Source organism: Alexandromys fortis, unplaced genomic scaffold (genome assembly GCF_014885135.2).
Source record: "Alexandromys fortis isolate MF-2015 unplaced genomic scaffold, M_Fortis_MF-2015_v1.1 scaffold_50, whole genome shotgun sequence".
Lineage (NCBI taxonomy): Eukaryota > Metazoa > Chordata > Mammalia > Rodentia > Cricetidae > Alexandromys > Alexandromys fortis.
In genome coordinates, this window is record NW_026067932.1 from 2,509,604 (window position 1) to 2,536,958 (window position 27,355).

A 27,355-nucleotide genomic window follows, 5' to 3' on the forward strand; every position below is an offset into this window, starting at 1 on the left:
TTCCCCACTCTAGAGCGGGGGGGGGGGGGTGGATGGTAATAGCAACATAGCCTTGGCCTGGGGGTTAAAAGATTCAAAGAGGTGTTTCTTAAGGCACCATTATCCTTGAATCCTGCAGCACCCGGGAGTCCTCTATCTCCTTGACCTCTTGAAAGTATTAGAAGGCAGGTGCTGTCTTACATATTTTACTTTTTTTGCACTGCAGGGGATGGAATTCAGAGTTTCATGGGTGCTAGGCAAGATCTTGTCTATCTCTGACCTAGCTCCCCACCCCCATAGGCACTTCCGGCAACCCTACTCAATTCGCCATATTATCTGTGTTTTGTTCTTAAAATTTCTATTATAAACCTAGTATGAAAACTTGCAAATAAAACCCTACATGCCAAAATTAACCAAACCTAAGATGTGTACTGCTAAACAAGTTTCTATACGGTTAGAGCTGTTTTCCATTTCTTCCCAAACCCACGATTTTACCCTTTCATAGTCCCTCATAAGCCAGGCCCCCAAACATGAGCAAACTGTGCATTTCCCACCGCACCCAAGCCCCCAACTCTCTGATAACGGCGCCAGAGAATCTGAATCGTGTGACGCTTGTACCAGATCCTCTCCGCTCACGGCTGAACCAATCCTCCCCAAGGATCTGTGGCAGGAGAAACTTTATTTTTTTTTTTTTTTTTTAGATTTGTGTATTTGTTCTTCCGGAGTAAACCTGAAATTGCTCTTAGGTCATTTTTCGACATATTGCCTGGCTCTATCTTTTCTCTCACACACACAGACTTGCTTCTCCCATTAGTAGGATTTTTAGACTTTGCCGCTCGGGGAGAATGCTAACTGATACAACTTAAGCAAGGGCACGGGGATGTAATTAATGCACGTATAGTAGTGCAGGGTGGGGAGCGCGGTATTTTAATGAGGACTCAAACATCTGACTGCAGATGTTGAGGGCGGAAGGGGAGACGAATGCTGCCATAATTAATGCTGCATATTAAAAAGTGACCTCCTTGGTGTGTTCAATACAGGGGCCTCGTAACCTTCCCTGACACCTGGACCCTCACTTCTGGGACTCTGTGGTCCCGTTAATAAAAAAAGATAATCACCAGTCTGAGCTCACTGGCGATGGAATCTTTCCAAGTCATTGTTTTTTTTTTTTTTTTTTTTTAGGAAGAAACTAAAAGTCACTATTATTTTGCAGAATTGTTATGCATGTACATATTTTCCTCTCCAATATATTTATTCAATGCTTGCTCTGTAATGAGTGTTTTAACTTTCTGTTTGCCTTTCCATTATCCCTGAAAAGAATGGATTATGGAGGAAAGATTAAAGTAGTATAATGCGATACGCCGTTCACTAATGCGCCGTCAGAGGTATTAGTGGGCCTCTGCCACGGTGTGTCTTTCAAGAAGCCTTTCAGGCTGTAGTTACCTAATAGACTCCGAAACCCGATTGTTTGTATTCTTCCAGGCATTAAATGTTGTCTTTGAGAAAATCCCAGAAAACGAGAGTGCCGATGTCTGTCGGAATATTTCAGTCAATGTTCTCGACTGTGACACCATAGGCCAAGCCAAAGACAAGATTTTCCAGGCATTCCTAAGCAAAAATGGTTCTCCGTATGGACTTCAGCTCAACGAAATCGGTCTCGGTAAGGTTTCTTCCAGACCCCTGAAAAGCACCCTCCTACCTTCTTTCTGTTTGGGGGCAATTATGTGGCCTCGGTTGTACCCAGAGGGCATGTCTGGGGACCCAAGGACTCCTTGGCTCTCTTTCCTGCATCTTGATTCTTCCCAGGAAGTGTAAGGCCCTTCCAAGATGCCATTTTGAAAATGCTGTATTTGTAAAGCAATGTGATGGCCGACCCTGGGCGCACATGGACTCGCCCTGCATCAGGAAGTACAGAAAGGTGTCGACCCTGTGCCCTACCGATGTGTTGTGCTTCACGTTGGCATTTGATTTGTTTGTTGTGATACGGAGCTTGTCATTAGTGGGCGGCTCAGCCACAGGGTGTTAACTCCAGCCTGCTGGAAAGGTCATCTTCCTCCCTGCTAATCGCATCCTGTAAGAAGTGTATCCTCTCCTCTCCCCCAACAACGAAGCAGCATCTGCTATGAATTCATTTGCAGGCTCTATTGGTATACTGCAAAGAAGAGCATATGTGTGTGCAAGCTCACAGGGCTCCGCTTCTCTCAAATGTTCAGCCACATCTTAAAGTTGAGCTTGGCGCAGCCCTCCCAAGGGACTGCTGTGGGATTTCAGAGCAGATAATAGGACAGGAAAGAAGAGCAGACTCTCGTGGCAGTGACAGACAGCGTAACAAGGTTCATCTCCTCTCCGCGTATAGTTGTAGGCCTCCACTAAGCAGGCAATTAAAATCCTCCCCCACCAATCAAACCTCCCACTAAAACCATTGAGAAAAGCCTGGAGGCAGGCCTGGGAAATTTGGGGGAGGCCATGCAAATGCGTAGCAATGTCAATGCCAGCTTCAAAGAAAGCAGACTGCTTAGGTGCCGCTCTGCAGCTCTGCAGCAGTGTTCCATTCCCTTGCACGGCCTGGAGGAGCTGGCGGTTGAAAGAGGCCTTAGCTCCTTTGCTTAGATGTAAGCAGAAGGGGAAGCCCCATCTAGGAAACTGAAGCCTGATTCATCCCATCCACCAAGTTGCCTTGAACATTATCGTGTAAGTGTGTGGCTCTGACCACAAAGGACACGGGCACACCCAGCCTAATAACCACAGGAAAACGGTCCAGCAACTCTATCTCCAACCACCGAAAAGTCCATAGCAGAGCCTGCAGGCCCTTCCTGGGTTTATGCCAAGCAGGTGTCCCTCCCCCAACCCCGAAGTTCCAGTTAAGAGTAGAGTAAGCTGGTGGCATCATGTCCAGCAGGACGGAAAGCCTATATGCACAGAATGTCACCACCTAGGAAGGGGACATAGCAGAGCCTGACCTAACTGGGAAAAGCCACTTGGGCTCTGCAGAAGCTGCTTTATGGGCTGCTACAGAGTCACTGTCATCAGGTTTGGGGGTTGACAGGCGGAGATGAGACAGGGTCTTAGTACTGTAGCTCTAGCTGACCTAGAACGACTACTGAGTCCAGGCTAACTTTGAACCTGTGATGATCCTCCTGCCTCAGTCTCCTGAATGCTGAGCTTGTATGTATGAGCTATGAATCATATTTGGCCATCGCTAGATTTTTAAAAAAAATTAATTAAATTTTTATTTATCGTGTGTGTGTATGTGTATGAATGCACACACACATGTGGAAATAAAGACAACATGTGAGAGTTGGTTCCTGCCTTCTCCCTAATGTGGGCCCTGGGAAGAGAACTCGGATCATCCTGTTTGGAGGCAAGTGCCTTTACTGGCCGGGTTCTCTGCCCAGCCCCATTGCCAGGTTTTTAAAAAGAGAAATCAAAAGTCCAGATTGTTTTGGGCAACCTCCAAATATTTAAATGTTCCTAGTGAGTTGCTATTAAAGTAACAATTCATAAGACACTGCACAAATTCCAGAAAACATTTCTCTGTGGCTACCTTCTGTCTGTAGTGACTAGTGCCCTAGCTGGGTTGGCGTGTTGGTGTATAGTAACTGCAGGAAGCAAGCAGAAGAGAGTTCACAGAGTGCTCTACGAATGGACATGCATAGATATTGGTGATGTTGGAGGTAGTTTTGATTTTAAGGTTTTAGCCCCTCAGATGATGGGCGAGTCTGCCTTCAGGGTCTCCACTTCCAGACTTGACTCAGCATAATGTTTCAGGAGCAGTTGTCTGACATATTCAACCCCAAACACGAGCCCAAAGCATTTTGTCTGGCTCGCTGTCTCCACACCGTCTGACGAAACTCTGCCCTTCACTCAGGCTTAGTTACCAGGAGTATTTGTGAAAGGAACTAAGCAGCGCTTAACTTTTTAACTGTGACTTGAGAAGGAAACCAAATACCTTTTCCCTTTTATTTCAGAGCTTCAAGTGGGAACACGACAGAAAGAACTTTTGGACATTGACAGTTCCTCTGTGATCCTTGAAGATGGAATAACCAAGCTGAACACCATTGGCCACTATGAGGTAGGACCAAGACGCAACCTCAGCACCTCTTTCTTTACCTGTAGTCCTATTTGGATTGGATAACTTTAGTACTGGATTAGCCCTTAAAAACAAAACAAAACAAAAACCCCCCAAGACTCCCTATTTCTGAATGTTTTGCAGGTTGCTTGTTTCTAGGACACAGTCTCTGCCCCTGCTCATTCAGAAGAGCCCATACATCTATCTCTAGTGGTGTCCCCATCTCATGTCCCCTTCATCACAGGGCACGTTGTCATGTTGTCTGATTCTCCACCTTGCCATTTAGATTAGAAACTTTGCTATGGCAAGACTGTCTGGCCTTGTGCACTGTGTTCCTAGGGAAGCTGTGGGTGGGTTAGCATGTGTGCAAATCCCCATGGCGTGTCAAGTGTGTCAACGCTGAGCAGAGTAGACCCCTCAGCCTCACCTCTCTCTACTGTTCTGACCTTGTTCCAAAGATGTTCTGAATGTCCTTAATTGTTTGCCTTATCTTGTAACATGAGGGTCTGCTTGTTGGGGTTTCTGTCCTGCCCAATTTCCACAGCCGTTTAGGTCCCAAAGAAATCACACAAATGTCAATATTAATGATAAACTGATTGGCCCATTAGCTCAGGCATTGTATTAGTTCTTATAATGTATATTAGCCCATTATTATAGTATATGTTAGCCACATGGCTTGGTACCTTTTTCAGTGGGCAGGTCACATCTTCCTTCTTCAGTGTCTGGACAGGACTGCAGAGGAATAGGCTTTCCTCCCTCTCAGAATTCTCCTGTTCTCATTGCCCCATCTCTATTTCCTGTCTTGTTGTCCCGCCTATACTTCCTGCCTGGCTACTGGCCAATTAGCATTTATTTAAAACATAATTGACAGAATATAGAATTGTCCCACACCATTATTTGAATGTCCTATTCAGCAATGGCTCCTTCAGCCCTGTGACTCTTGTGCTGAGTGAATGCTGAAATCAGTGAAGGGTCCATACGACTTCTCAAAAACCTGAGTGCCAGAGAAGCCTGTATGTGCAAGACAGGAGGCAGGGAAATTCCTGAAACCAGACACTGGGATCCATTACTGTTGAATGTCTGCCTGGTGCTAAGAACTGGGGCTGTAGGAAGAGGAATGAAGTCCCGGCTGCTGTACTCAAGGAGCCTACCTCTGTTTCACCTTCTCCATGACCGTATGGCATTGAGGGTGGCCACTGACGACCCTCACTAGGGACAGGCAGGACAGGTCATTCCAGCAGAGAAAACAGCACGCAGATGTCTGCATAGCACAGGTGGTCTGTCAGGAGAGCTAGGACATCACTCTTCCTTGAGACATGGGCGTCCTAGACACCTGTCTGCTTAAGGATGATAATGAAATTAATCTGGCCTGTAGTCACTTCCTGTCCTGATGATTTATTGGCCTCATAGCCCGTGTTGCTGCCTGGTGGTAATAAATGACAAGACTGGGACATAAGGGCTTAACGGATTCTGCTTATGTTTAAAAAGATAAGCCACAAGGCAAATGAATGCAGAGAGGAAGGAGCCAGGGAGGTCAGCTGGCCGTGCACCCCAAAAGCCTGGGTTTCTACGGACTGAGCTGAAGGAAAGCGTCCGCCCTGCCTTCAGTTGCCTTGGTGTGCACTCAATTTGAATAGCACCTCTACAGATTTGAAATCTGGGATAATTTGAGAGGGTTGGGCCACTATTTGCTTTTGCCCTTTCGTTAAAGAAAACCATTTTCAAGTACTTTGCTTTTCCCTCCAAGAGACAAGATGCTAATTATCACTCTTATTCATTTAGTAAAGCACCCTAGTTTGAGTCACTGTATGTGCTTGAAAGGGGAAAAAACTATATTTCATTAAAAATAGGGTCTAATTCGGAGTTCTAAGTGATTCAGACTTACCTCCCCCCAATTAGTCCAAATTAGTTCGGCTTTAAAGTTAATCGTCAGTGACGGCCAGTCCCTCCTCCTGTCTAAACAAAGTCTCTGCTGCTGGAGTATAAGGCCCAGCTTCTTCCACTTCGTTTTGTGTGTGTGTGTGCTGCTGGACACCAGGGTACTAGAGGGGTCAGAATATATAGAATATAGGTTGGATGCTGTCTCCAGAGCCCCAATGATGATGCTGTCAGCCTACTGAATGGTTTCCAATCCACCTGCCAGCATTTTTGACAAATGCCTCTATGGCAGCAGGAGTGGCAGTCGGCGCCCAGCCTTGTCCACAGGGCTGGCTCTGTCCAGGCTCGCCATAGACCGGAAGGGTTGTCTCTCAGTTCCCATCAGATGTGCAGAGAGGACAGCAAATTTCTGCTCTTGTGTTGTTCCAGCTTGTGCAGCAAAGGGGTTATGTGAGCCAGTGTCTTTATAAACACTCGGAACCAGCAACATCCTTCTCTCTATAATTAAACCCTCACAGACACTCCCCTATCTGGCTGAGGCTCAGGAGGGTTGTTACGAAGGGGATCCTGCTGGTAGAGACAGGGTAGACTGTGGAGGCGAGCTTGCAGTCCAGGCTTCCTGCCTCTCTCCTTCGGCACCCACCGTGACCTTTTGCTGAGCCACACTGTCACACCCTGCCATGGGGTGGCACAGTGGCTGAAAGGCAGGTGTTTTGTGGGGCAGGAAGTTTTCTCTACAGATCACACATCTTGTTCCGGGCTGTGAGTTCTGAGGAGGGAGAAAAGACAATAAACCACTCAGTGGTTGAAGAACATTGGGTGCCGGTGCAGAAGTGGTCACTGATGACCCCAAATTGGCCAGAGGTCATTTGTAGTGCTCGGAAATGTTTCAGATGATGTTGGGTAAGGTCAGTGGTCCTGGTCAGGTTTCATCTCTGCTCTTAAAGAAAAAGATTGGACTGCCTCGCAAAGCGACTTTAGATGTTTGTCTACTTAGCCAACAAAGAGGTTGCTTCTGCACCACACACTGTCCTGGGGGCTTTGCCCACAGCGGCTTCTTCGGTTCTCTTCACTACCCCTTTAACGGAATGCCAGGCGGGGAGGGGTTCAGAAATTTGGCCATGTTCATTGAGCTTCTCTTGGTGCCCCAGGTCATCAGCTGATAAAAAGGAACTTCCCATCTAAACTGTGGTTCTGCTAAGGATGGTGGAATAAGGTTGTGTGGGAGTGGGGATTTCAGCCCCCCCTCCCGACCTTTAGGTCCTAGTTGAGTGTGGCGCCTGATCTATGAAATGGTCTGGTAGTTAGCAGTCTCTGCTGCCGACAGAAAAGGTTAACTTCTCTTGAGACCCTGTGATGGATCTCATGGCCTATGGGACAAGGCTGTTCGGTGAAGAATGAGAGACATTCAGGAAGGTTTCCCTGAAGTAATTTGTATTGACCACTGTGCTTTTAGACTGTTTGCTTTACATAAGGAAAAAGGATCAAGTGCAGGTCACATTCATCATAATCCATAAAACTGAATTTCAAAAAACTGAGCCATGTTAGTTTCTAATAGTTGATCATTATTACCTATACAAGATAACAACTTTAAAAAAATTTTAAAGACAGGGGTTCTCTGTGTAGCCTTGGCTGTCCTGAAACTCACTTGGTAGACCAGGCTGGCTTTGAACTCAGAGATAGACTTGCCTCTGCCTCCCAAGTGCTGAGATTGAAGGTGTGCGCCACCACCACCTGACCAAATACCATTTCTACGAAGATTTACCTTTATTACTTATGCTTAGGTAAGTGCACGTGTGGCCAGAGAGGGATATGAGACACCCCTCTGCCCCCCGCAGTTGGCGTCAGTGGCTGTGACCCAACTAGCCAAGGTGTTGTGAACCAAACTTGGGTCCTGTGCAAGAGCAAGCACTCTTAGCCACCAAGCCATACAACACTTTTATATGATTAAATATGTTTACATTTTGTCTATAAAATTTATCTTTAGGGGATAATCTAAGCCTATGACATAAAGACAGCTTCCTGCCACCAAGATAGCTCACATTTATGCACAGATCTATTTTAGGAGTTTTTTTTTTTTTTTTTTTTTTTTTTTCGAGACAGGCTTTCTCTGTGGTTTTGGAGCCTGTCCTGGAACTAGCTCTTGTAGACCAGGCTGGTCTCGAACTCACAGAGATCCGCCTGCCTCTGCCTCCCGAGTGCTGGGATTAAAGGCGTGCGCCACCACTGCCCGCTATTTTAGGAGTTTTTATTAGTTTTGGTTTTGTTTGAGACAAGGTCTCACGTAGCCCAAATTGGCTGCCAACTCCATATGTAAGAGTTGAACTCTTGATCCTCCTGCTTCTCCTTACTGAGTGCTGGGATCAAATTTGGAACTCCATACCTGCTAGGCAAGTGCTCTAATAGCTGAGCTAACGTCCAGGTGTGGCTTTATATTGTTGACATGTGTCCAGTTCATCCCTGTGTGGTCATAGCTTCTAATGCTAATGCCAAGTCACCTTCTAGCTCAGGCTGGCAACACTGGGGAAGGGGTGGCCTTGTCATAGTGCATTGTGGACTGCCGTAAGACTGGAGAGGATTTCATCTGAAACTGTCACATCCACCTATTCTGCTCTGGGCTGGAGACAGGTTCCTACTGCCGATCTATCTAGTAACATTAATCTCCCGTGATTTAATTTGGTTTTCATCTCTAAAGCCAGGGCCCAAATGATGCTCCTTGCCTCACAGGAGGACAAGAGAATGGGTGTGGTACTCTGTGAGAAGTAGTTATAGCTCTTAGGACAGAACAAACAGCCACTGTGTTCTTAACCCTTTGGATCCCATGGCACTTTTCAAAAAGGCATTTCTCGCCTTAACTTGGCAGCAGCTGACTTGAGAATAGAAAGCGGAAACCTGCTTCCCCCAAACATCTGCAAATGATTTTTCTGTCCATCTAATAGTGTTAGAGCATGACAGGGGGTTGAAATGTTCCAGCCCCAGAGCAGCTGTGAAAGTCAGAAATATGCTCACACACATCCCAGCGCATCCACTAATAAAATGCTTTACACCAGCTCTTGGGAGATAATTCCAGAGTAAAATCTCCTTGGTCCAAGCTGCGTCTACACTATCTTAATGCCTGAGCACAGTGCCAGCAGCCGAGCGTTGACAGCTCTCCAAAAGACATTTGAACTTCTGGCAGCGTTCCTTATCAGAAGGCCCATCGTGGCATTTGTGATTATAGAGGAAGGGTGCTCGCTCTTGGCAAAACAAAGTGTCTGACAGTAGTGGAGTATTGGCTCAACACTCAACAGGATCCATTTGGGATTCATTCTTTGACAATTACCCAGAATGAATCACCAGCTTCCTTTTATACAAGGATATTTATTGGCTTAAAATCAGTACATCCAGCTCTTGGGTGGGGGGAGGTTGTGACTATGTTCACACATTCTTATAAGCGTGGTGTCTGAGTATTGCTTTGGGGATGCCTGCACATATTTTAGTGGCATCAAATATGGAGGAGAATTGAAAAACCAGTCAGAAAACAATGCATGGCTGGAGGGAAAGAAGATGCCTGGTGCTAACAGCAGCCAAGAGCTCAGGAAGTTAACACTTGGAGTCTAGCTAGCTCTGCCCAGATCCCCCCTCTTCCCACAAGATGTCCTGAACACTAGCAGTGGGAGGCCTCTAGCCTAAACTTAGCAGCTGGCTGGACACAGCTGGCTGGACAGCTGGCTCTTCCTCTGTGGGTGTCACCTGGAGGAGCTTGTGTTTATCCTGTGGTGCTTACCGGGGAGGCCTGGACATTCTGATAACCACTGTGCAGCAATCCAGAGAGCAATTCTTAGATTCTTTTTTTTTCCCCCCAAACTAGGGAAGGCCAGGTCCAAATTTCTATTAGAGCTTTACACTAGGGAGGAAAGTCACTTAGCTGATAGGATTCAAAGTGACAGTTGCTCTGCAGGCCACAGCTGGCGGGAGGTGGGGGTTGTCCCCTGACTTGCTTCCTCTCCTCCGTTCTTTGTCTTACATTGTGGACCCGCCTTCAGAACCATTTATTCTTAAGAACCCCTGCTTGCCCTCCGCCTCTTTGCCTGTGTTTTCTTCTGCCTGAAGGGAACTTCTGCACTGGTCTTTTCCAAGGAGCTGCCTGGTCATGAGAGAAAGACCCTGAAGAGCCATTTGGCCCCGGGATCCTTCGTTCTAAAAGGCCTCAAAGGGAGAGTCCTGAACTTCATCTCTAGGGAAAGCCAGACATGGACATGGTATTAGCACGACCACATGATAAAAGCATTTGTTTACTGACCTGTACATTTAAAACATGATATGAGAGAACTATTCTGAGTTACAGTTTACGTTCCTCAAAGTTTGTATGTTTAGAGTAAAGGATGTAGCTCGGTGATGAAATACTTGCCTGGCCAGCACAAAGCTCTGGGTTCAGCCCCCAAAACCAGGGTAAAACAAGCCAACAACTACAAAGCAACACAACCCACCTGTTTCAAATGTGGGAGTCAAGCCGGGCAGTGGTGGTGCACGCCTTTAATCCTAGCACTCAGGAAGAGGAGACAGAGGCAGGCAGATCTCTGTGAGTTCGAGGCCAGCCTGCAGCCTGGTTTACACAGAGAAACCTTGTCTTGAAAAACCAAACAAACCAACCAACCAAACAAATAGATAAGACATGAGACTCGCTGGTCTTAGGTCTACTCATAGTTGTATACCATCACAATCTGACTATAAGAGATACTTGTCACCTTTCAGTCTTCTCTACAATTCCCATTGAAAGAAACCACTAGCTGTCTATATAAATTTGCCTGTTCTGAACATTTTATATAAATGAGATCATACATGTGATCTTGTAGCTGGCTTGTTTCGATAGGCATATCTGTAAAGTTAAACTGCACCACTGCGTGTATTAACATTTCCCTACCATATGGCAGTTTTTGTGGTATATTCATATAATGGGCTATTACACGGTTATGAAAAGGGATGTACTACTGACAGGCACAGTGTATATTAAATTAACATCATAGGCCTTATACCAACCCTCAAAAACATGCATTAAAAAATATCACACATACCAGTATGTAGTGTTCGAATCCAGTTGTCTGGATCTCAAGAACAGGTTAAACTAGTCAGTGGAAGAAGGCAGAGTCCGTTCAGTGAGGACAGGAGGCGACCCTGGGAGCAGATGGGTGGCCGTTCTGAGGACCTTGAAAGGTTTCACACTGTGGTGCAGGTGGAGCTACTGTCCATTTACACAAAATCCTCTCGATAGGAATGACATAGTGACGCAAGCAGTAATCATGCTGGCTAGTTCTGTGTCAGCTTGACACTAGTCAATCATTTTAGAAGAGTGAACCTGAACTGAGGGACTCCTCCCTACCAGAATAACCTGTAGGCAGGTCTGTAGGGTTTTTCTGAGATAGGGTCTCACTATGTAGCTCAGGCTGTCTTAGAACTCACCACAGGTTTCACAGATTTCTGACCCCCTCTGCCTCCAGAGTTCTGGGATTAGAGGCATGTGCCACTGTCTTGATTGATGATTTATGCGGAAGGGCCCAGCTCACTGTGATTGATGATTTATGCAGAAGGGCCCAGCTCACCGTGAGTGGTGCCAGTCCTAGACTGGGGTTCCTGGGCTCTGTAAGGAAGCAGGAGGAGCAAACTGTGGGGAGCTAGTCAGTAGGCAGCACCCCTTCACAATCTCTCCGGTTCTTGCCTCAGGTTCCCCGGATGATAAACTGTGAGCACAATGAGGCCTTCCTTCCCCAACTGTTGCAGGTCATGGCATCCACCACAGCAGCAGAAGCCCCAAGACAGCGGTGTGTGCAGGGCATTTGGAGGGTTTTGTTAAGAGTGTGCAAGTTCTCTAATCACCCGAAAAAGCGCAATCATTGTGTGCCCGGAGAGGGTGACCTGGCGGGCACACGGTGTCTGGCACAGATCAAGGCACAAAAGCCTCTTCTGGCCCTCCTAACCACTTCTTTTCTAATACCTGACACCAGTCAAACCATACAGTATGGTTTCTTTTGTGTTGGCCTCTGTCCCAACAGATTGTGCAATTCACCCCATGGCGTGTGGCAGTAGTTTGTTCATTTTCAGTATTTTTGTAACTTTGTGCTGCTGAGGACCGCCCTAGACATGCAACTGTTGTGCCAGCGGGTACAGCTACAGATACCAGCTTTGAGGAAGTCTGTCTCAACTTTTCTTCTTTGCCTATACCGTCTTAGCCAATTCAGATGCTGTGACAGAATACATCTCTTGGGCGTTTCTCACAGCTCTGGTCCAGAGAAGCAAAGGCCATGCACCACTAGACACAAAGCTAGTGGTCAAAGCCCCTTCCTGGTATACACGGCTGTCATCGCAGTGTCCTTATGAGCTGGTGGAGGGGAGAGGGGGCAGATTCTGTCTTCCCAGGGGGCATTAATCCCATGTCTGAGGGCTTCTCTCTATGGGAGACGAGGGCCCCACCTCCTCAGACCACCATATTAAGATGATTCAGCAAATATATTTGGAGGGTACACAAGCATTCAATTGATAACAAGCAGAAACCTGAGTGTGTATGTGTGGTAATCCAGGCCTCTTCTGATCAGTTAGACAGAGAACTGGCCAAAGATGGCTTTCTCCTCCCTCTTCCGGAAGCAGCTCCCATCCCATCTAGGTCACAGGTACTGACTTGGGTGACTGTGTGTGTGCGTGCTTACTTCACAGGACTATGAATCCCTTGAGGTCAGTGTTCTGCTGGTCACCTGGCTAACCCTAGCCTGCACACAGTGCCCAAGACGTAGTGGTCCTTGATAAATGTTTAATAATTGAGAGGACGTAAGTTGAGAAATCTGTTACATTTAAAAAGTCCTATTTTTTAATCTCTGCTTTCAGATATCAAATGGATCCACTATAAAAGTCTTTAAGAAGATTGCAAACTTCACTTCAGGTAAGCAATACAACATTATAAACCGTGGTGAAAGCAGAAGGGTAACAAAGTATGCTTTTTCGCTTGTCTTAGACATACTGTCAGAGGTATGATTGAGTTGTTGCTATGTAATTCTCTGGTAGCTGAGGGGGAAAAGCTGTTTCAGTCTGTTCCTTGCTCCAAGAACATGTATTCTGCAAGAAGGAAGGAAATTGTAACCATGTAGGTACAGCAGACCCAGCACAAAGGAAATTGCTGTCTCCTCGCAGCTCTGAACATGGGGTAGTCTCAGCCCTCATAGCTCTTTTCCAAGTCCAGTAGGATGGGCACCAACAGAAGAGGCCGCCCTGCAGCTGACCGGGAAGCTTGCAGATAAGCACACTGCCCTGGACAGGCTGAGCAAGCAAGACAGTCCCTGCAGAATCTCCAAGATAGCAGTGTGCTAGCATTGCAGACTTCCCAGACAGCCAAGGCAGGAGGAATTTTACAGGAAAAAAGAGTCAGCAAGCTAGTCTTCTGTCTTCCTGGCAGCTGTGGGACAGGAAAACACTGATAATGCCTTGAGAAAATCCACTGGTCCTGTTTGGGGTTTGTCCTTAACCCTAGACAGGGGCCTCGGCCTCTCTCCAGCGGCCTCTTTGCTCATCCATTGCAGACAGGGTGCTGTGACTCCTGCGCCTATAGGTGACTTCAGTCCCAGCATCTAGTCTGTGGAACCACATCCCTTTGGCAGTTCCCCCTTCCATCATGACACTGACCTCTACAAAGCCACCCTGCAGAACAGCTATTATCGTGGCACGAGGAAAGTGGCATCGTTAAGACCCAAAGATTGAACCTTTAGAAAAGCCTGCTGTGGGGAGGATCTCAGGCTTGATTTCCTCATGGAACCCAAGTGTGCTCTCTTCCTATCCCCTGGGGCTGAGAACCACCAATTTGATTTCTGTCCTACTGATACTTAACTCCTTGCCCCTCTGGGAATCCCAGCCCTAGAGAGCCCGGCAGTCATAGGAAAGGCCCACAGCAGCCCAACTAAGACTGGATGACTTTCTTGGCGGTGGTGGCGTGCACCTATAATCCCAGCACTTGCAAGGCAGAAGCAGGTGGATCTCTGAGTTTCAGGACAACACAGAGAAACTCTGTCTTGGATGAGTTCATGGTGCTGAATTTGATAAAGACTACTGCTACTGATTTCCCAAGCATTTAGCACTGTTCTCTAGAGGGGTTCCCTCTCTCCCCTAAGCTCTAACCACACAAAATTCCTTCGTGGAATTCTGACTCCCTCAACATCCAGCACCAAATCTACCAACCTACTGTATCTGCTCATTTCCTCCTCCCTCTCCTTCAAGGACAACCTGTCACTTGTGCCTTATGGCCACTAGACCATTCCAATACCACAGAAGACTTCTTATTAGCTAGCCTACGGTTGATTCCCAATGGACAATTTTCCCTTCCTCTTAAAGGATTTAATTTTAGGACAATTTAGATGCTACTAAATTAGATGCTAACCCCATTCATCTGTTTTCCCCTCCATTTTCTTCTCTTCCTCCCAAACATCCCCTTGCTTACTGCTACTCTCGGTCTGCTTGCTTTCTGAGCTGGACATTGTCCATCTTAGAGGGGGCCCACATTCCTTCCCACTTTAGAGCCCCCCCCATTTACCTGCTAATCACTTATTTAGGTTCATCTGTAATAGGCTGTCTTTAAAGAAATCCAGACTCAGATCAGCACATTTTTACATGGCTCTTCCTTGTTGAAATTAGTTAATTGGGCAATTAGTAGCAGAACAAGGCTGGTTTAATCCTAGCTGCAGGCCTGGCACACAGAGGTGCTCCAGGTCTCTCTATTGAGTGACAGGCTGGAACCCCTCCTCCCTGTCCCCATTAAGTGTCTAGTCAGCCCCCTAGGCCCCTTTCACACTGTTCAGATACAGCAGAGGAAACAAAGTAGCAGTGAAGAGCCCACGGATAATACAAGAGCTGTTGTTGGCTTTGGAACACAAGCTGGGCTTTTGTTGAGGCCAATTAGTCAGTGGTTGTTTTTTAATGGGCATTTTTCTCTCCTTTTCTCTGGTGTTCAGATGTGGAATACTCAGATGACCACTGCCATTTGGTGAGTTCCGGCTGCCTTGTGCTGCCCACCAAACTGCCTGCCTTTTGTACCATGCAGTTTCTTCACATAACACTTTTACGGTCTTTTTAGATTTTACCAGATTCAGAAGCATTTCAAGTCGTGCAAGGAAAGAGACATCGAGGCAAACACAAGTTCAAAGTAAAAGAAATGTATCTGACAAAGCTGCTGTCAACCAAGGTACACTTACTGGTCTAGGACCGCTTTCATGGGTGCCTTGGGAGTATATGATGTGTTCAACTTAATTTCCGCTCAAGTGTGAAAATGTTACAAATCCCTTGTGCCCTCTAGCAAAGCAAAATGAAAGTTTAAATCGTAGACACACCCTGTACCACCGTTCAATTTTTATAAACTGGAAAGAGCACTTTCCAAATTTCTACTGCAGCGTCTCCAATCAGGGCGTTCACTATTGTTCCTGCTCCTTTACTCACTGGTCCACTATTATTGTTTGCGTTGACAGCGTAATTATTCCTTTTTGTTTACTTGTTTTTATGGATGAGCAATAAAACTCCTTTGAGTTGCAAATAAAATGAGGGGGAATCTGTGAGACTAGCCTAGTAAATCTTACTTTCTTCTGAAATTCAAGAATTCTGTTCACTTATAAACGTGTGTTAGATGGGAAAGCCAGTGGAATACCAAGTCAGGAGCAAATCTTACTGCAGCTAGTTTTTAGCAGTTAACGGAAGGCTCTGGATTTCTGCTCCACCATCCTAAATGTCACTGTTCCCCTAGCCTTGTAAAAAACCTTGCTGGGCAAGCTTCTTCAGCACATCTGCTTAGACATCTGTGTGGTCGGTAGAGGAATACCTATACCTCTTGATTTTTCGTCTTTCCCATGGAGCTCTGCCTTCATTTTTTGATAAACCCATCGACTGCTTTGGGAAGTCCACAGTTAAACCCTGAGATGGAAATGCAATAGGAAGACAATCTAGCAGCAGAGCATCCGTGGCTTGTCTAAACACAGCCCTAGACCTGGCACTACAAGTTTATGCACTAAATCTAAACATGGACACAGACTTTCTAAACCCTTATCCCACCCAGCCCACGTTGGCCTCATCTGGCAATTTCATGATTTTTTCCTCTGGTTAGCACATCACTTCCTCTTGAACTTGGAGCTGGCTTTCCCAATAGGTTTTCAAAGCTGGCACCATTTCAAAGCTGGCACCAAGAATCTCTGTTCCATTCTGTCTTCCAGGTGGCGATCCACTCTGTGCTTGAGAAACTCTTCAGGAGCATCTGGAGTCTGCCCAACAGCAGGGCCCCGTTTGCTATAAAATACTTCTTTGACTTTTTGGATGCCCAAGCTGAAAACAAAAAAATCACAGATCCTGATGTTGTACATATTTGGAAAACAAACAGGTGGGAATGTAGGTGATTACTGTTTCCCAGAACCTAGGCAGAATGTTAAATATATAGTTCCTGTATCAGAATTTCAAGGTTTGAATTCTACTCTAAAGGACAAAATAACAAGTCTGTTATCTTTAATTCATGAAAAATTTATAATGTTAGACTAGCAAAGAATGAGAAATTAGTAGTTTACGGTTTATTTTTATTAGAGAAACTATTATTGTGCCTACAATAATTGCTTTATAACTTTCAAGGTGTGTGTCTCTTTAGATTCCACATGGAAGTTCACACTTTTGCCATTTGTCATAGGGTTTTCTTGAGAATTATCCAAGGGTTTTGAGGTCATTTATTTTAGCATTTTACCTTAAGGAGCAGGGTTTGCACATTATTTATGCTAACACCGCCTCAGAAGAGGAGTATAGCCTATTGCCTCTGTTTGAAATGCGCTGCCCCTCAGCTGAGGGAGACCGGTCATGAGGCATTAGAACGTGGAGCTTATTCCCTCCACAGGCTAGCAAGGAGTAAAGGTGAAGCTGGGAAGCTCTTGGTCAGTCCTCTCCCTTTGGTCTGGCTAACTCCTGTCCTCAGTTCTAGCCTCCTATTCCACAAGCCCTGCTACTCCCACACCAGCATGGGTGCTACCACCAGCCACAAGTGACCGAGCCATTGAGAATCCCAGCAGCCAAGTGGTGGAGCTAGTTAGGCCAAAGTTGCAGCAGAGATGCAGGGAGGACTTTGAATACTTCATTATATTCCAATAGTTATTTAACTGCCTACACTGTGAATATTGTCAGGCACTGTGGTAGTACAGGAATGGAAGAAACACACCCATGTACTCACAAAATTTGCATTCTAATGGGTAAAGAGAGACAGGGAATGGGATGGATCCACTGATGTGCACCAAAGAGTTATGTGCACAATGGAAAAAGTAGGAAGAGGGTAAGGGAATGAGGACAGGGTAGACCAAGGCTTCAAAAGGGTTTTGCACCCTTTTAGATGAGGAAACGGTATAACTAGGAGAGCACTGAGAAGACGTGGAAGTGTGATCTTGCCTGGTTTGAGTGAAAGACAGCAAAGGGCCCAGGAGAGATGGAATACACAGAAAAGCGGTGGGAGAGGAGACTCGGATGGAGGGACACAGGCAGTTGGAGAGGAGTGACAAGACCCGATTCTGTGTTAAGAGGATCAGGACCTGCGGGCAAATAACCCAGGTGGGATGTCAGTGGCTTAGACCAGAGTGCCACATTGAAAGGGGCTGGAAGAGAGAGGTCAGGCACAACGGATTTGAGTGAGAAGTTCTCATTGGTGCCAACATCTCCTATGACCCAGATTTGGAGGAAGTTCTTGTTCAGGGCCATTTTCCGACTTGTCTAGTCTGCCCTCACTCACTGCTGGAATAACCCTTCCTGGTGCTCAGTGATGTTGCCAGCTGCTGCTTGTTAGTTTGGCTAAGCAGGTTTACATACTTCAATAACACACTCATTTACAAACTGGTGAGCAGACCACTGGCTATGTTAACAGTCCTGCCTGAGAAGAGATTGTTTTCCCTTCAAACAGCCTTCCTCTTCGCTTCTGGGTAAACATCCTGAAGAACCCTCAGTTTGTCTTTGACATTAAGAAGACTCCACATATAGACAGCTGTTTGTCAGTGATTGCCCAGGCTTTCATGGATGCCTTTTCTCTCACAGAACAGCAACTGGGGAAGGTAAGGCCCAGCTTTGCTTTCTGATACATACCCCTGAAAAGCATTTCCGGTCACTGATGCTTCAACCACCTCTTCCTAAGAAAACCTGCCTCTGCTCCTCTCTTCCCTCTCTTCAGGCCCGCCGCCTCACCCATACCCGTGGCCCTGTGCCCACCTGCCCCCTAAGCTCTCCCTTTTCACCACCTTGGTGCCTTTCTTCCTACAGCTGGTATCTTTGTTATGCTACCAGGCCTTCCCGACTGACCTCAGTTGTTAGTAAAATCCTGCTCATTCATCCGACAGAGTTTTCTCCCATAGTTTCTTGATGTGCTTGAAGAACTGGAGGAAACTCAGATCTGGTTGACTGTGTCTATGAACTTCCCCAGGGTATCTCCTACTTAGAATGCATGTGCCATAGTAAAAGTAGCCTTTAAAACCATCACTTCCTCGGTTCTTTATATAGTTCAGTTACTATGATTCCCGTTCTGTATGCGAGGAATTCGAGGTGCAGAGAGGTCACAGGTCTTGTTATTACAAAGTAACACAATTGTGAGCTCTCATCTGTCCAGCTACCGTCCTCCCCTGGCGTCTGCCGGTGATTCTTCACATCACACTGAGGCTGTGCATTCTCTATCCAACAATGCTGTATGCATCTCAAAGGCTGATGACAGTCACCTCCATCTTTGTACCTTTGGTGTCTGTGAATGAAACTTGGGTAAATAAATGCCTATTGAGTGGATGGTCATGAAACTGGCAGGATTCACTCAGAACCTGACGAGCACTTCTCAGGGCTATCTCAGTGTACGAAGCCTTCAGAACCAGTCACCAAGCCACGGATGCAGCCACTAGACTCTGGAACACATACTGACTGGGATATTAATCCCATCATTCATTCAAATATCTTCACTGAGACTTTTTTACATTTTGTGAATAATGATTTCTCCACCTGGTTGTTTACATGGTAGCATCACTCACACTGCCCAGGAGCCTTTGCAGCTCAGTCACCGGTACTGCCGACCTGTGCTTCCTCGAGAACCTGGAAGATCTTTATAACCTAATGAGATAAGGGACAAGCTAGAAAATCTGCCACTGCCAATTACTTACCAGTTTTAGTTACATAAAGGGCTCAATCAGATCTACAATCAAGTCTTTTATATATGCCAAAATTCACTGGTGGGTGAGGATGAGAGCAATGTTTTAATTCAGGCTTTTTAACGACCATTAGTAATGAACTATGACTGAAAGAAGCTCCATTGTTACCGTAACTCAAAATCATGCAAAAATAATAATTTTAGTTCTTTTATGAGAAGAAGGCTGAATATATTAGCATTTAATCTGCCTGAAAATAACAGTGACTCACCAGAGCTATCTAGATGGCAGTCAGTCACTCAGTCACCACTGAGGCCTGCAGCCTTGTTAGCTGTGGAAGTCCAGTTACACTGCACCGCTACAAACCCTCCCCCGACCATGGCTTTTTATGTTTCTTGTGGCTGTTGTTGTTTTTCAGGAAGCACCAACTAATAAACTTCTTTATGCCAAGGATATACCAACCTACAAAGAGGAAGTAAAATCTTATTACAAAGCAATCAGGGATTTGCCTCCATTGTCATCTTTAGAAATGGAAGAATTCTTAACTCAGGAATCTAAGGTATTACTAAAAAGCAGAAATAAGCTTATAATTTGGTTAAAAACATATATTTCAGAGCCTTTCAACAAGCCTTTCTTTTAGAAACATGAAAATGAATTTAATGAAGAAGTGGCCTTGACAGAAATCTACAAATACATCGTAAAGTATTTTGATGAGGTAAGATTTGATTTGCCCACAAGCCCATCACAAGTACTTGGCATAGTCCTCCATCCCAAATAGGCAGACAGGGATGACCCAACCAGACCCTGCACAGGCTGCCCCTTGTAGCCTGGCATGTGGTCCATCTTTAGATCCGCCTGAATTTGAATTCATGGGGTCTAATGCCACAATGACCCAAGTAAATTTTGATTAGTAGGTTATGGCCCTGTTAAATGGGGCCAGTTTATGTTTGATTGTGGTCTGCTAAAAATGAAAGCTAAGCCTGTAAGTCACCTACCTCTGTCTTTCATGGCTATATGAAATCATGATATCCTTGAAGCGACGCTCAATAAACAGTGTTCTCACTCAGGCTTCTTATGACCATTAGTAGGAACTACCATTCTCCTTTATGATTAATTCTCCTTAATCTGGATTCGTTGTTTCCAAATATATGTTAATTCCCCCTTCCCTGATTCCCCCCACTCAGTCATGCTGGGACAGGCTATCCATGTCACTGGTGAGAATAGCTCACCAAGTCCATTTGCTACTTGAAGATCAAGTGAAGAGCTAAGGTAGGGTAGAGGCAATGAGTTCCTTAAACATGATAAGCATCCCTTGCCAAGGGTGAGAAGGGAAGCTCTGGGGAGGGGAGGGAAAGAGATGGAAGACTCCATCTCTGATCAGGATGCCCTTGCCTGCTGCATTTGAGGAATACTTGCCTGCATGCTGGCTGCCCAGAGATGCTTGCTGTGCTTGGAATGGCTGTGACGTAATGCATAAAGCAGGGCCTTGGAAATCTGGCCCCATATTTGTAAGCAAATAGTTGGTATTTCTTGTGGGCTTCTATTTCCAGCCCAAGTGTTGTTGATCCTGTGATAATGACTTAGTGAAGCGAGTATGGAAATGTGGAAGAAAATGCTGGCATCTGTTTCATACAGATTTTTACCACTCACAGCATCAGGAATGGGGGGAAAAAAAGAAAGAGCAAGCCCACCAGAATTGTGAATTGTAATGCTAAAACTCTAATATGTAAAATAACTCTTCTAATTGTCAACAGATTCTAAATAAACTAGAAAGAGAACGAGGGCTGGAAGAAGCTCAGAAACAACTCTTGCATGTAAAAGTCTTATTTGATGAAAAGAAGAAATGCAAGTGGATGTGAGCACCCTGGGGCCTGGCTTTATTTGACAAAGTTCTTCAGACAGCTTGGGAGCAAAATGGCTGCTTGAGCTACTCTTTGTCGTTAATTTCTTGTTTGCACATGGGTTCCACTTTGAGCACTGTCTTTTAAGAGACCAAGGCACATGCACAGCTTATAGAAAGCATATCAACCACTGTGCCTGTGGGTATACCGTGGGAACCTTCCTGTAAATAGAGCTGAAGTGGTTGTTGCAAACAGCCTCCTTGTTTACAGAGAATACAGGGCCAGTAAGCAAGTGTCAGTATTGTAACTACAGTCTCCACTTAAGCACAATGACACCTAAGTGGATGTTGGAAAACTACAGCTATGTAGCACTTGTGACTACACCACAGGTATGCAGAGGAGAGGGGATACTAACAATGCTCAGAATGTGAACTGGGTCATTTGGAAACAAGGTGGGGGTGCCAGGGCAACCTGAGGGTCTGCAGCATTCACTTTCCCCAGTAGTTCTTGGAAAAGCTGAAGGCAAAATTTGGTAGTGTTGTACACTTAGCGTTCGTGAGTGTGTGTGTTTAAACCAAAAACTAACAGTGTTGCAACATTGTTGAAAGGGCTCGTGTTTTTCAGTGGTTGCCAGCTGCACTCATCAACTCCCTCCATCTCATCCAAGGAGCTCTAAAGCAAGGAGAGTGAGCGGGTTTCACTGAAATGCCACAGCATTTTTCCCAGACTCTGTCCTAATGTGTTTCCTTTTTATCTTTTCATGTATCTGGTAGTGGTATTGTGAGCAAAGAGTTCATGGCTTACTTCTGTTTGATCGGAACTGTCTGTGGGTGTGTAAGTCACTCCTGTAATCTTACATTTCTATACTAGTGTCTCCTTGCTTTAGATTTCTGGTGAACCCTGTGGTTATAAATACTTGTGTGTGAGTAAAATAAAAGATACATTTTACATTTCATCAAATTGTTGTTCACATTGGAGTATTATATATAAATATATATTTGAGGCCCAAGGCCTGGAAAATATTAGTACAACTTGGTATCTTAGTCTTACTATGTACTTTTTGAAAGTATTCCTTACAGGAGAAAGATTTAAAATACTCATTTATTCGTGCCTCTTTTTTTTTTTTTAAAGAATTTCCTATAGTTATAATGTAGTCTTTTTTATTGCTGATTTTTTTATTCCCGAATTTTTGCTGCTCATGACCAATTTTAATACCACTGTGTTTTCCTTCTATTAAACAGAAGTAAAAAATATAAGCTGAGAACTGTCTCACTTCCCTTGTGGCAGGCACCTTTTACCCTTGATGTTCCAAACCCCCACTGTAGGAAGGAATTTTCTTTCAATCAGCAAATAAAACATTGAGCACACATTCTTAAAACCAGCACTGTATGGACCATCTAGAATAAAATGGAATTTGTCTTGGTAAATGCAATCCTTTTTGCTCCGTAATATCAGATAAAGTGTAAGAGAGGTTAATATCTCAACATCAGTTCCTGTCCTGATCGGCACCTTCCCAGTCCTCTTTCTTGTGACCATTGTCTGTCCAAATGGACACATCTCAAAACTACTACCAAATACTTTATTTCTAAGTAGAAAGGTGAGGTCTGGCCCCCATTTAAAGCTGCTACAGTCTTCAAAGAGGTGAAGGCTTTCACAAGAAAAGTTGGAGGAGAGTTGAGAGCCAAGGGTAGGAGAATTGCCCAACAGACTTTCCAACTCAAAGGTTTAGCCACAGCTTTAGCAAAGCCGTATTAAATGCTACACAAGGGTGTCCCTGTCCAGCTCTATGACACAGGTCCAGTGTGGAGTGAGGATCTTTGGGCAAATCACTTACCTCTTTGTGCCTCTGTAATTTCTGTATAGTATTTCTAACCTACCTCACTGAGGTGGGATGAAGATTCACTCATGTGTGTAATGTGTTTGTCAATCCTCCAGTGAAAAGCACTATCTAGATCACCGTTTGGATCAGAGTAGCCAAGTGCAGAGAATGTCCAAATTAGATGTGTGCTGAAGACAATCAGTCACTGGTCTATAGTAAACAGCAACTAAAGAAACAAATGACAAACAGTATCTATTTTCAAGTTTCTTTGCATATTTTTGGTGCAAAACAATTAATTTATAAACTTTTTTTCTAACACTAGTGTCTAAAGCAGCATCTAAAAATGACTTCTGTTACTTTTTCTGTATTAGGGTTAAAAGTCTATTTCTTACTGTATACCCTGACTGAAGCTGTTCTTGAAGATGAATGTTTTAAATGTCTATATCCAAAAATAAACATTTTGATGTAACAACTGTGGGCTGTTTGTCCTTTCTCGTTCTAATGGTTTCATGAAAATTACTTTTCAGGAACAAGATAGCATTGTACATTCAACATAAATAAGCAACTCCATTAAGCAAACCTGGCTCCTTGCTAAATGATGCCAAGAGCTGCTTGATTATGTTCTTGTCTTCAATGATCAACTGGGACTTTTGATTGCAGAGACTTTGAATAATGATAAATCCACATACGTTTGACAAACTTAAGCTGAACTTTGCTTTGCCGACTTGAAATTATTCCAGCAGAATTCCTCTAAAACATGCTCCAGAAAGAAGTTTCCGATGGGTGAACAGTGAAAGTTGAAGTAAATAAAAGATAATTATTTGGTTAGGTCCTAGACAGTGAGAAACAGAACTAAATACCAGAAACACTTCAAGAGTCCACTGCTTCATGTAAGATCATCAGGAACTGTCTCTGTAGAAACAGCTGCAGGACTCAATTTTCTAAAACTTCCAACTAACCAAAGCAAAAGTAAGTGAAATCATCACTATATGATCAGTGAAATTAAACACAAAAACAGCATAGATAGAAAAATATTTATTAAGTTATTAATAAATTAAGTGCACAGCTTTTAGAAAAGGTAACGATTTCTATAATGGATATATATTTAGAAACTTTTAAGTGATATTTATACTTTTAAATGGCCATCTTTTCCCAAAACTTTTGTTTTATAATTTTTGTATACAATAAAGATGTTTACTGATCTTGTTATTGCCATCTCAAAGATGAGGAAAAAGGAATTCAAGATTACATTTTTAAGCAAAATACCAGAAAAAATTCAACAAAATAAAAATAGTACTATTATTTCATATTATTATGAAAACTTGATTCCTTAGTTAGTTCCTCCTATCTTTTATAGTGTCAATACATGCTCTACAGATCTAAAACTTGGAACACTTCACTTTGGTTACCATGATCCTAAAGTCCCAGGCCCGTTCAGTGTAGCACGTGGCTGGTACCTTTCCTTGAGGCAGGTCGTGGGTTTGGCAAACAGTAATAAAGCACCGCAATGCCACAGGTTAGACGTCACGTTTTATTGAGGTCTGGCTTTGCCTTTCTTCCAGCATCATTCCCCAGGAGATCCAAGTTCCTCCAGTTGTTTTCTTTGTGTCGTTTCTAGTTCTTCCAGTCTTTTGCGAAGTAGAGAAAGTTCTCTTTGATGCTGTTCCTCCTTAAAAATGACACATAACAGAAATCTAGAAAAACTAAGAAAGTCCTTGTCTTCTGCCTCTCTCACAGAGGCCTCCAACAATGTGGCTGAGATATGATGTATATTTTAGCAGTCGAAAAATAGAGTAGCAAGGGTGAAACCATTAACTAGTCCCCTTCTCTCCTACACCTCAGGTTCTACCCTTAAGCAAAATCAAGGCTATTCCTCCCTAGGAGTAAAAGTCACCAGGGAGTAAATGAAACAATGCTCCCGGCAGGGCACAGGTCTACACAGATGGCAGATCTCACACAAGACAGGAAATGGTGCAGTAATTTACTAAAAGCAGCACCTGGTATAAGACTCAGTATAGTAACTACAATCTTAGGCCTATGCTGTAAAACATAGTTACTTAAAGTCCAGTCAAATCTCGGAGCCTAGGCTCTGGAATCAGGCAGATCTAGGTTTTAAAAAAGCCTGTCATTTATTCAGCTAGGACCTCTGGGAAGTCATATCACTCTGTTTCTTCACCTATGAGTTGGAATAAAAATGGTGCCTTCCCTCAAAGCATTTCCCACTAGTATTAAAATAGTATATGGAAAATGCAGTGTGTTGCAAGTTCTTGATAGTTATTTATAACTAATCTACAAAATCTAGGCTACTCAAAGACCCAACAACCATGTTATTTGACTATAGCCAAAATGAGAACTTACTGCCAGAACCATCACTGAAGGACAGAGTACATTTCAATTTACTCAGATTTCTACAGTAAATGAAAAAGAAGAAGGTAAAACTCTTCATGTCAAATGAATCTGAACTCTAAATCAGTAAAACAAAAGAAAAAGCCCTCTAGAAATGTTTGTCTCTTTTCTAAAGTGCTCCTACCTGCACATGAGGAGGGAAGGAGAGCTCGAGTCCAGGCACTCTAGCCGATGGCTGAAAGCTAGAAGGATGGAGCGATGCTGCTGGAGGCAGGTCAGGAACCAAGATCAGACTCCGAAACTCATTGTGTCTTCTCTGTATATCCTTTAGTCGCTTCTGAAGCCTTGTATACTCTTCAAACGGAACATTTTGCCTTAAAGAGGAAAAGCATTTCTGTTCTTTAATAGTTACACCCTAATGAAGAGCAGAATATAATTTTTAGTTGGGAGAAAGACTCTTAAGTTATAACATCCATCTATCTAAAAAAATCTGTATCAGAAAGATAAACAGAAAAATGATCTTTTATAGTATCACACTATACCCCTGTAGCTAGAACTGGTGTAGAATTCGCTTTGCAACCCAGGATGGCTTTACAACTCAAGTGCTAGGATTATAGGTGTGCCGCTACACCCAGTGAATTAATACATACACACACACATGTATATGTATATGGGTGTGTGTGTGTATATATATGTATGTGTGTGTATATATTTTTTTTTAAATATTTGTTTATTTGTTATGTATACAATATTCTGCCTGTGTGTGTGTCTGCAGGCCAGAAGAGGGCACAGACCTCATTCCAGATGGTTGTGAGCCACCACGTGGTTGCCGGGATTTGAACTCAGGACCTTTAAAAGAGCAGGCACTGCTCTTAACCATATATAGTTTTTAAGACAGATTCTTGCTGTGTAGCTCTGACTGGCCTGGAACTCCCTATGCAGATCAGGCTCGTCTCAATTTCACAAAGACCTTCTTGTCTCTATTTCCAGAGTGCTGAAACTAAAAGCAGGTGTCACCACACTTGCTCCTATATATTAACAATAGATAATTATTAGCACTGTAAGCTATTAACTCAATATAGCTTTGTCAATTAATCAAAGATTAAAAATACTTTGGGAAAATGCTGGCACTTTTATTTTCACTTCTATCATTCCCCTCCTACTCCTGAAAATAGAAGGGAAGTCCAAACTACAAAAGTAAAAAATTGGATTCAACCATATGGAACTCATTTTTACACGAAATATAGTCAAATATAAAATCATAGTTCTTTATATTTGAATTAAACCTAATTTTGAATGTAAATGGATACCGATACATTAACAATATAGTATTTAGCCTCTGGTTCCCCGGTGCATCACTCCGAAGACTCCAGGTCTCTCAGGAGTGAAGGGCACTCTTGTACAGTGGTGAGGTGAGTCCTGGGCAGGGACTGTACATAGCTTCAGGAAGGAGCAGGCCACCAGAAAGAATCAGATATGATTACAAGATGACAACTTTTGGTCCCACTATACCTGCACCTCTGAAAAGGGGAGAGGAACTGAACTCAGTTGCTCATCAGTGATGGATAATGTGGTCAACTGATGGGATAGGGCTGTCATAAAACCAAACTGATACTGTGGTCAATTGATGGGATGGGGCTGTCATAAAACCCAATTGATAATGTGATTAATCAATGGGATAGGGCTGTCATAAAACCCAAAAGAAGGGCTGGGGCAAGGGTGGCTCTGCAAACATGAGAACCTGAGTCAGGATCCACAGTGCCCAGGTCAAACAGTCCAGCAGAACCAGAATCGGGAGCTCTAGGTTCAGTGGGAGTCTGTCTTAAAAGACTGAGAAGAAGTGTGACTGAGGAGAACATCTTACATTGATCCACTACCACCACCACACACACGCACATGTGAGGGAAAAACAAAGAGACAGGGTTTAGAAAACTCTAGGTTTGCCAAATACATGGAGACCAGAAGGTGGTGTACAGGCCATGAACACCCACAGCACCCATACTTTTTCTTTTAACTCTCTTCCAACTGGCTGCTCAGCTGTGTCCTTCACAGATTCTTTAAAATAACCGGACTCAAGTATTTTCCTCAATTTTGTGAGCAACTAGCAATCAATAGATCTGAAGTGGAGGGTCACTGGAACCCCAATTTACAGCCTGTCAATCAGACATGACCTGGGCTTTATGACTGCCATCTAAAGTGGAAGAGTCGTGTAGGACTCAGCCGCATGCTGGGTCAGTGTCTGGACTGAGTTACAGGACGTTCACACCAGTCCACTAGAGGACTGTTG

The 27,355-nt window shown here is 44.2% G+C and overlaps 2 protein-coding genes across 10 annotated transcripts in view; one reads left to right on the forward strand and one right to left on the reverse strand.

The window, feature by feature from the left end:
• Plxnc1 (plexin C1) overlaps positions 1 to 23,195 on the forward strand; it is a 159,021-nt gene extending 135,826 nt beyond the window's left edge. For all 6 annotated transcript variants that reach the window (XM_050145566.1, XM_050145570.1, XM_050145569.1 and 3 more), the window contains exons 22-31: positions 1,462 to 1,639; positions 3,948 to 4,051; positions 12,782 to 12,836; positions 14,893 to 14,924; positions 15,015 to 15,122; positions 16,138 to 16,301; positions 17,847 to 17,994; positions 19,481 to 19,621; positions 19,703 to 19,777; positions 20,817 to 23,195. In XM_050145566.1, coding sequence (XP_050001523.1) covers positions 1,462 to 1,639; positions 3,948 to 4,051; positions 12,782 to 12,836; positions 14,893 to 14,924; positions 15,015 to 15,122; positions 16,138 to 16,301; positions 17,847 to 17,994; positions 19,481 to 19,621; positions 19,703 to 19,777; positions 20,817 to 20,921 — 1,110 coding nt within the window. In that variant the 3' untranslated portion in view covers positions 20,922 to 23,195. The remainder of the gene's footprint in view (positions 1 to 1,461; positions 1,640 to 3,947; positions 4,052 to 12,781; positions 12,837 to 14,892; positions 14,925 to 15,014; positions 15,123 to 16,137; positions 16,302 to 17,846; positions 17,995 to 19,480; positions 19,622 to 19,702; positions 19,778 to 20,816) is intronic.
• A 547-nt stretch (positions 23,196 to 23,742) lies between these two features.
• The window catches only part of Cep83 (centrosomal protein 83), a 128,336-nt gene continuing 124,723 nt past the window's right edge, over positions 23,743 to 27,355 (reverse strand). For all 4 annotated transcript variants that reach the window (XM_050145574.1, XM_050145575.1, XM_050145573.1 and 1 more), the window contains 2 exons: positions 25,253 to 25,442; positions 23,743 to 24,391 (listed from right to left, as the gene is read on the reverse strand). In XM_050145574.1, the coding sequence (XP_050001531.1) occupies positions 24,287 to 24,391; positions 25,253 to 25,442 (295 nt within the window). In that variant the 3' untranslated portion in view covers positions 23,743 to 24,286. The remainder of the gene's footprint in view (positions 24,392 to 25,252; positions 25,443 to 27,355) is intronic.